Genomic DNA, 9,857 nt, shown 5'->3' with positions numbered 1-9,857 from the left:
CCTGGGCTCAGTCCTGGGTTCAGTCCCTGGGTTTCAGTCCCTGGGCTCAGTCCCTGGGGTTTAGTCCCTGGGTTCAGTCCCTGGGCTCAGTCCCTGGGCTCAGTCCCTGGGGTTCAGTCCCTGGGGCTCAGTCCTGGGCTCAGTCCTGGGCTCAGTCCCTGGGGTTCAGTCCCTGGGGCTCAGTCCTGGGTTCAGTCCTGGGGCTCAGCCTGGTGCTGCCATCAGTGCACAAACCACGGGGAGGAACTTGGTATCCTTTTATTTATAAACAAATCAAGGTAAAATAAGTGCAGAGGAAAGCACAGGCTGCCCTGGGGCAGGGACACACCGAGGGCCCCGCGAGCAGCGCAGGCTGCGCTACAGGACAAAAGCCATTTTGCCTTTTTATTTATTTGGGGTTTGGGGGATTTTTTCTTTTTGTTGTTTTTTTTTTTTTTTTTTTTTTTGCAACTTTGCCCCTTAGGGGTAAACCTGACTCAGTGCAAGAGCCTGGAGGGTTGGTCACCACCACAGGGGCTGGTCCTGCTGCTGGCCAGGCCCTGGAGGCTGCAGGGGAGGTGTGAGCTGTGGCTCCCATGCAGAGGCTGGGGGACAGGAGAGGGAAGTGCTTGGAGTGGAGATTCTGTCCCAGCCCCTGGGTCACTGCAGAGGGAGTGTGCTGAGCTGTGTGCCCTGGCACCATCAGCCCTGCCCTGCCAGGCTGGTGCCAGGGGTGCTCCAGGGTCTGGGCAGCCCCCAGCTGGCAGCTGCTGTCCAGGGGACACTGCGGTGGCTCCACTCTGACACTCCTCGTGCAGCTGCAGAAACCTGTCTGGGACCATGGGAAGCACTCAAGTGCCATCAAAAATAAATACATTAAACTGCCTGAGACCAATAGGTGCCTCGGGAAGGGCAAAGCCCTCACAGCCCTCACAAAGCCCTCTTCTGAGAGATGCCAGGACAGGTCACCATCCTGGGATGCTCTGGCCAGACCCAAAACCCTCACACACGCTGAGCTGGGACAGACCAAAACTCTATAGAGGAGCAGCAGTGCCCCTGGGAAGACAAACCTTAGCAGCTCTGGCTAAAAACCACCAAAAGCTGCGAGTTCAACACAGGTAGAAAAATCATCTCGTCGTTTGAAACAGACAACTCCTTAGTAGAAAAAAAAAAATTCCAAATTAAAAAAAAAAAAATTAAAAAAAGGCGAGAAGGATCAGCTGAGTCCTGCAGCATCCAGGCAGCCTCCAACACCAGCCCAGGCCCATCTGTGCCAGGGGCACGCCAGGCCCAGCCCTCTCCATGCTCCCACACGGCCTCCCCAGTCTGGAATAAATACAGAGGCCTGCACCCCCAGCCCAGTGTGCCCAGCTCAGGAGCTGGGGGCAGGCAGAGCTGGGTGCATGGGCTCCCCCAGTCTGGAGACAGGGCTCTGAGCTCTCTGTGGTGGCACAGGGCTGGGGGCAGGCTCAGTGCCCAGGGGCTGCCCCAGCGGGCACAGGGAGGGGCTGAGGCAAACCCCGGGTCCTGGGAGCCCTGCTGGAGCTGCTCCATCCAGGGAAGCAGCACTGGGAGCTCATGGAGAAATGCTGGCTGGGCAGCAGGGAGAGACCTCGGCTGCCAACACCCACAGCTCAGCCTGGTGCAGAGCCAGCTGTGCCAGTGCCCACAGCCCGAGCCTGGTGCAGAGCCCGGCTGTGCCCGTGCCCACAGCTCAGCCTGGTGCAGAGCCAGCTGTGCCAGTGCCCACAGCCTGAGCCTGGTGTAGAGCTGGGTGTGCCAGTGCCCACAGCTCAGCCTGGTGCAGAGCCAGCTGTGCCCGTGCCCACAGCTCAGCCTGGTGCAGAGCCAGCTGTGCCAGTGCCCACAGCTCAGCCTGGTGCAGAGCCTGGCTGTGCCCGTGCCCACAGCCCGAGCCTGGTGCAGAGCTGGGTGTGCCAGTGCCCACAGCCTGAGCCTGGTGTAGAGCCAGCTGTGCCAGGCCCCTCCTGAGCGCTGTCGGGGGCCCGGCTGGCGTCGGGAGTGTCCGTCTGTCCGTCTGTCCGTCTGTCTGCTGCGGCGGAAGGGGTGTGTGCATGCGAACCTGTGGCAGGTGAGCGCGGGTGGGGCGGCCGGGAGCGGAGCTTCCAGGGTCCATCCTGCCAGGAGTCCTCTCAGAACTTGCCTTGCTTTAGCTTGTCGATGTGGTAGGTGAGCTTCAGGGCTGGCCCCAGCTTCAGCCCCATGTATTTCATCATCATGTCACTGCGCAGCAGCAGCAGCGCCTTCCCGTCGATCTCCTGCAAGGATCGACCACAGAGCTCCTGATGGCACCCGGGAGCCACAGCCCTGCCTGAGCCAGGCCCAAAATGCAACAGCAAGGCTGGGTGAGAGAGCCCTGCTCAGCAGCATCCCAGTATGGATGTCCCAGTATGGACATCCCAGCAGGGACATCCCAGTATGGACACCACAGCATAGACATCCCAGAATGGACATCCTAGTGAGGAGATCCCATTATGGACACCCCAATATGGACATCCCAGCATGGAGACCCCAGCATGGACACCCTAGTATTGACATCCCAGCTTGGACACTCCAGTATGGACACCCCAGTATGGAGACCTCAGTATGGAGACTCCAGTATGGACATCCCTGTAGGGACATCCCAGTAGGCCCAGTAAGGAGACCCCAGACACACAGATCTCTGCACATGAACCCCAAACACACAGAGCTCTGCACATGAACCCCAAACACACAGAGCTCTGTACATGAACCCCAAATACCCACACAGCTCTGTACATGAACCCCAAATACCCACACAGCTCTGTACATGAACCCCAAACACCCACACAGCTCTGTACATGAACCCCAAACACACAGAGCTCTGTACATGAACCCCAGACACACAGAGCTCTGCACATGAACCTCAAATACACACAGAGAGCTCTGTACGTGAACCCCAAACACCCACACAGCTCTGTACACAAACCCCAAATACACAGAGAGCTCTGTACATGAACCCCAAACATCCAGAGCTCTGTACATGAACCCTAAACACCCACACAGCTCTGCACATGAACCCCAAACACACCCAGAGCTCTGCACATGAACCCCAAACATCCAGAACTCTGTACACAAAGCCCAAACACACACAGAGCTCTGTATATGAACCCCAAACACCCACACAGCTCTGTACATGAACCCCAAACATCCAGAGCTCTGTACATGAACCCCAAACACACACACAGCTCTGTACACAAACCCCAAACACACACACAGCTCTGTACATGAACCCCAAACACCCACACAGCTCTGTACATGAACCCCAAACACCCACACAGCTCTGTACACAAACCCCAAACACCCACACAGCTCTGTACACAAACCCCAAACACACAGAGAGCTCTGTACATGAACCCCAAACATCCAGAGCTCTGTACATGAACCCCAAACACAGCCAGAGCTCTGTACATGAACCCCAAACACACACACAGCTCTGCACACAAACCCCAAACACACACCCAGAGCTCTGTACATGAACCCCAAACACCCACACAGCTCTGTACATGAACCCCAAACATCCAGAGCTCTGTACATGAACCCCAAACACACACACAGCTCTGCACACAAACCCCAAACACACACCCAGAGCTCTGCCCACTCACGTGTTTTCGGAAGAGGTCGGCGTGGGGGCCCAGCTGCGGGTCGGCCTCGCGGATGAACTGCATCACCTCCTCCACCGTCCAGGCCGAGGGGTCGCGGCTGCTGAGGCGGGAGCTGTCCCTGGAGCTGTCCCTGGAGCCCGGGTACCTGTCCGAGCCTGGGGAAGGCACAGCTCTGTCACTGGGGCTCCCTGGCACCGCCCCAGCCACTGCCCCTCAGCCCCTCACTCAGCTCCTCTCCACAGCACGGCAGAGACACAGCAAGGGATGCCCCAGATTCCCCTGGCACAGGTCTGGCACCCAAACCTTACTCCCCCTCTTTAGGTCTGACTTTTCAGGGCAGCCTTCTCTACTGAGCCCCACTCCCCTTGTTTGGCCCCAGCTCCCTCTCCTCCCTGTCCATGGGCAGACACTTCCCACCTCAGCAGAACATCCCCTGCCATTCCCACATCTCTCCCAACACCTTCAGCACATTTAACGTGGCAAAACTGGTTTATGTTTTCACTGGCTGCATCTTCTGACGGACTGAACCCACAGGTGACCTCCCAGCCTGAACTTCACCATGCACAGTCCCTTGTCTTAGCTCTGCCTGAAAATCTGTGGGAGGCAGCAGCAGCCTGAGCTTTTCAGAGGCTTTTACTGATGCCATGCACCTAAAATGACATTATTTGCAACCCCACTTTCTACAATGAGCAGTTCAGCTCTCCTGCCCCTCTTCCCCCATACACAGAGGTGCCACTCATGCATCTGCCCATCCTCCCAGCCCCACCAGGCAACTTTCGACTCCCCAGCCATTCCCAATCCATCCTTGTGGACTCAGACACCCATTTATCACTTGGACACAGTTCAGCTCCTGCCTGTTCCTTTCTCCCTGCTGCCAAAGCAGAAATGTCACCTGTCCACGCTGCCAGGTGCCATCACACCTAACAGACTCTGCTGGCTGTGCAGAGCCCAGCCTGTGGTACTGGCTGAAGTCAGGAAGGTGTGACTGGAGTCAGCCCAGCCCTTCACTGCCCCACGCACAGCTCAGGGCTGTGTGAGCTCTTACCCCCAGAGCTCAGCCTGCGCAGGGCAGAGCTGCTGCCCTGGCTGAGGCTGCAGGGCTGCTGCAGGTGCCTGTATCCTGGCAGGCGAAAGTCTCTGGAGCTCCTGCTGTGGCTGGATGAACTGACAGAGTTCAAGGCAGAGTCCATGGGGTCCAGGCGAGGCTCTAAGGGCCCTGGGAGGCCATCTCCCAGGACAAAGGTTTCACCTGGAATGCAGCAAGCTGCAGTTAGTGCGCCTGAACGCCACAGCCATGCTCCTCTGCTGGGCTCACCCCAGCACAGGGATCAAACCAGGCCCTGCCACAGCCCTGGCATTCACCAGCTGCCAATGGTGTCACCATCTGCCAGTGCCAGTCTAACTAGTGTCATGACAATGGTCGCAGACTGGAGCAGCAGCTCCTTTTTCAGCTACTCTGCTCATGCCACCACCAGCCTGACTGCCCTGGGCCCCTCTGGACAGCCCAGCAGGGACATCCCTGGGATGGGCAGGGCTGTCCCCTCTGGATGCCAATTGTCCTAGAGTGAGGTTATGATGCTGTATCCCCATTCCTGTGTTCTGTTCATGCTGGATATCTGTTCTGTGCCTTCCAGACTGGCTCTGAAGAGCGAATGTTTTGTTTTGGTTTTGCTCTCAGCCGCTCCCCCACGGGACACACAGACAGGGCAGTGCATGGTGCTGCTTTTGCTTTTTGCTTTGCTTTTTGCTTTGCTCTTGATTCTGCTTTGCTCCTGCTTTTTGCTCCTGCTCATTAGTTAGTTTAGCTCAGCAGTCCAAATTTTCCCTGGGCTGTTTCTCCTTTCCCTTTTCTGGACCCACTCAAACCTGCTCTGGGCTGGGGCCTGGGAACACCGAGAGTTTGCACCTTGGGCCTAGTGGGGCCTACTCTGGGCAGCAGCTGCCCCAGCACAGGAGGGACTGAGAACAGAGCGACCACCCCCAGAGAGACTTTCTGAATTTGTCATCTTTGTCAGAGCGGTGACAGAGTGGTGTCACCTGGTATTGTTCATTCTGTGTGCTGGGGGTGCTGTGCCTGTTCAATAAACAGGTTCTTTCCACTTCTCTCTGAGGAATCCTTCCCAAACCAGTTGTGGGGAGGGGCTGTGTGGGTTTGCTTTCTGGAGGGACCCCTTTGGAGATTCTCTCCCAAATTTGCCCTAAACCTGGACACCAATGGACACAGGACTCACAGCCAGGCCTGAACAGAAGGGGAGGGGATGCTCCCCGAGGGGCTCACACACCAAGGGCTGCTTGGCATGGGGTGGCAGACACACGCAGAGCAGGAGGGAGCTGTGCCATCAGGGCCAGGCAATGCTCCCACATCCTGCTGCTCCTCTGGCCCCAAAAGCAACCATGAGCTGCCCCAAAAGCCAGTGATGAGCTGCTCATCCATCCTGGGCTCCTGCTGGGTTCTTTTCCAGCCTAACCACATCAGAGCCCAATTCCCTGTACTGGAACATGCACAGGAGGGCCTGGGCCTCTAATACCCTCCCCAGAGCAATGGTGGCTTCCTCATCTTCCCCAGAAATGCCCTGAATTTGCAGCTGTCTGTGTGGCACTGCTGGGATGGAGGGGCTGAGGAGGCTGTCCAGGGTGACAGGCTGCACTGGCTGAGGCAGCAAGATCTGGTGTCACAGACATCTTTTATGGATAATCCTTAGGATTTTTCCTCCTTAGAAGCTGGGAGGCCTCAGGAACAAAATGTAAACATTGATTATCTGCTGCTGTGGGATGCAACAGGTGCATCTGGGATTGGTCTCATGTGGGTGTTTGTAATTAATGGCCAATCACAGTCAGCTGGCTTGGACTCTGTCTGAGACAGAAACCTTTGTTACCATTCTTTGCTATTCTATTCTTAGCCAGCCTTCTGATGAAACCCTTTCTTCTATTCTTTTAGTATAGTTTTAATGTAATATACATCATAAAATAATAAATCAGCCTTCTGAAACATGGAGTCAGATCCTCATCTCTTCCCTCATCCTGTGAACACCACCACACAGCCCTGACCTGCCAGGGCTTCACACTGTAAGGACATGAAATGGGAACACCCTTGTGTGCCTGCTGGCCAGCCTGGTGTGGGGTTATCACTGGGAAACTGCTGCTCCCACCCCACGGCTTTGCCACTCTGCACCTGAGGCACTGCTGCCTTTGTTTGCTTTTGGGTCTCTGGGATGTGCCCAGGAACAGCAGCACAGCCTTAAAATCTCCTCTACAAACTGATGTGGACTGTTACCCCTGTGCCCTGTGCTGTGCTGGCCCTCTTGTCACTCTCCCCCTGCATGGACAGCTGTGTTCTCACCTGCTCTGCTTGCATAAAGAATGGTTTGCTGACTCATGGCTGCTCCTGAATAACCTCAGACCCCTCCTGCACTCTCCCCATTGCATTTCAGCCCCAGACTGGACACAAAGCAGAGCTTGGCTGCCCTGGCCTGGCCTAGTGGGGATCCCTGCCCAGCCAGAGCCACTTGTGGGTGTCACTTACACCAGTGGGGTTCCACTGCAGCTGCTTCAAACTACATTTGGTCTCCTCCTTGTGAAAAATGCATGTATTTTATGATTGGCTTTTTGAAAATATTAAAATGAATATTATATGTGTTGTGTCAGACAGTAATGCTGTATTAATTCTCTTAAGTAGTGTGGTAAATATAGTTTTAGCTTATAAAAATGTTAAAATAGAAACTATGCTATGTAGGATACTTTTTTTTTTTAAGAAAGGACCAACAGCAAGGTAGCAGCCACAGGACACCTGAATCTTTCAGAGAAAAAGAATTTACTGCCCTCTTATCAGAAGAAATGAACTTCTTCCCATCTCAAAGGCGCTGTTAGGATTCAGAGGAGGAAGCTGACACTGCCCAGACAGAATCCTGTGTTTGAATGGAATTTATGCATCATGTATGAGATGTATGAATACGCAACAACCTGTTGTTTTTAAGGGTTAATCAAACTGTGTCCTTTTTTGGGCTTATTTTGCCCAGAAAGAGGTACCTGGACTGTCCATAACTCTTTGTTTCTATTGTCTCATATTGTCCTAATTCAAATTGTCCAAATGATTATTACTCTAATTGTATTACTATTTTAGAACCATTTCATTACTATTAAACTTTTAAAATTTTAAAAACAAGTGATTAAAATTTTTCACACTCCTCAACAGGACAGTTCTGTTTAAACCCCAAAACTTTTCCCATGAAACACCTGGGGGAGGGTTCTGACTGCCAGGGAAGGACAGGGCAGGAGAGGGGTCAGTGGCTGTGGGCATGGGAACAGGTCCAAGCTGTGCATCTCAGCCCTCCAAGGACTCCCAGCACCTTCTGGGGTGACACAGAGCTGCAGCTGGCCAGGAGGTCCTGGGACACTCACCCAGATGTGCTGGGTCACACAAACACATGTCCGAGTGCTCCCAAAAACCCCAGAGCTCTCAGCAGGGATTGGTGTCAGCAGAAGGAATTTCAGGGCCCAGTTTGGGAGAGCACATGCACAGATTCCTGAGGATCCAAAATTCACCCTCAGAAATGACTTCACTCAACAATGAGCACTGTCATGACAGGAAGGTGCTGTGATGCATTCTGCAAACACAAAAGTGTGATCCTGTTCTCACAGCTGTGATCACACACTGAGGGCTGTGGGATCTCAGCACCTCAGGACTGATGTGCAGAGTGACCGAGACCACCCTTGGGGGGCTTGGAGGTCCTGGAATGTTGCCAGAAGTGTCTGGGGCTGGACTTTGATCCCACACGAGAGACGACACCTGTATGAGGATGGGAGGATTTCACTGGGTGAATGGTGAAGGGATAAGTTAATTAGAGTGTGAAACACAGGGTTTAGGATTTCTGTACAGGGGGGTCTAAAGAAGTAAGATGGAGGAATTGGGGCGTGTCCTGTTCTTCTTCTTCTTCTTCTTGGCCTCCATCTTCTGTGGTGATGGTGGCACTTTGGGATTGGTTATTACTAGAAGTGCACTGGTTAATAAGGGTAAAAGGTATTGGGGAAAATTGATAAATATTGGATACGTAACTTTGAGTATAAAGATAGGTGACCGCCCCGGGGGCTCTCAGTGTGCTCATGGCTGGCTGCTGTGCCTCTGTCGGGCTGAGAGAAAATCTTTTGGATAAACAATTAATAAACACCGAGACCGAGAAAAGATCTGAAGCCTTTTCTTGTCCTTTGAAGTGCGGGCTGTCCAAGGCCACCCCGGGCCTTTCCAGGGCATTGAAACAGCCGAGAAACCGACAAGGGCCACAGGTGAAGCCCTGGGGACACGATGTGCTTTTGCCCAGGAGCTAAAACTGAAGTGACCCCCAGGTTCCCTCACCCTGCACAGGGCAGTGCCTGCTTGGGCTGTAACTCTGCGGCAGGATCAGTGCATGAGGGAGTGAGGGTTTTCCTAAAAATACAAAAATACAAGTACACGGGGAACTGCTGAATGAATGATACCTCCAGGGAGGGGAGAAGGACAAGAGGGGAATGATTGCTGCCCTGGGAATCATCTGTAGATGAGACACTCCTGCACAACTGCACTCAGACAACACCCAGGATCCTTCACCCTTGATAACAGAGTGGGAGGTGGCTGATCCTCAGGCAGAGCTCCTTACACACACTGTTAGATTTAACTAAAGGCTGGCAGTTGGCACATTGTAGGGAAACATGCCACAATTAGTGGCTGAGAGGCAGGGAGCAGATAATTAAAGTTTAATTAAACAAATAGTGCTATAGACTCAACAGTGTCACTTTACTGCTAAAACATGGGAGTTTAGCCACAAGCACAAATGTGATTTGCACTACTCCTGAACACCCACTGCTTCCAGCAAGTGATGGGCTGTGAAGGCAGGTCCCCACTGTGCTGGGTTTCAGCAAAAAGCCACACAAACTCCACTGGATGCAAGAGGAAAAACAATGTAATATGTGAGATCCCTTCCTCATGTCTCTGCTTCTTGCCAAATGCAGAGTGAATGGAGATGTCCCACTGCTGCTCACAGCCTTCCACATGGCAAAGTGGGATGTGCTCAGGAGCTGCTGTGTGAGACAGAGTTCATTCCCATGAGAAGATGTGCCTTGTTCAAAAATATTCAATATCTGAGTATTTCAGGTGCATATTCTTAAAATATATCCTCTGAAATGCAAATATTCCTGCCTGAACCTCAATTTCATGGTGGAGGAGGATGTATTCATTCCAGCTTTTAGCTGTGGGATAAGAAT

General features: G+C 53.4%; 1 protein-coding gene across 4 annotated transcripts in view; it reads right to left on the bottom strand.

Moving 5' to 3' along the window:
- Positions 1 to 242: 242 nt before the first annotated feature.
- The window catches only part of SCMH1 (Scm polycomb group protein homolog 1), a 66,206-nt gene continuing 56,591 nt past the window's right edge, over positions 243 to 9,857 (bottom strand). For all 4 annotated transcript variants that reach the window (XM_063177579.1, XM_063177581.1, XM_063177582.1 and 1 more), the window contains 3 exons: positions 4,669 to 4,872; positions 3,624 to 3,778; positions 243 to 2,258 (listed from right to left, as the gene is read on the bottom strand). In XM_063177579.1, coding sequence (XP_063033649.1) covers positions 2,133 to 2,258; positions 3,624 to 3,778; positions 4,669 to 4,872 — 485 coding nt within the window. In that variant the 3' untranslated portion in view covers positions 243 to 2,132. The remainder of the gene's footprint in view (positions 2,259 to 3,623; positions 3,779 to 4,668; positions 4,873 to 9,857) is intronic.

The sequence above is a fragment of the Melospiza melodia genome, chromosome 27 (assembly GCF_035770615.1).
Source record: "Melospiza melodia melodia isolate bMelMel2 chromosome 27, bMelMel2.pri, whole genome shotgun sequence".
In the NCBI taxonomy this organism is placed as follows: domain Eukaryota; kingdom Metazoa; phylum Chordata; class Aves; order Passeriformes; family Passerellidae; genus Melospiza; species Melospiza melodia.
The sequence above is the reverse complement of the archived record's forward strand: the minus strand, read 5'-3'. Positions and strand labels throughout refer to the sequence as shown.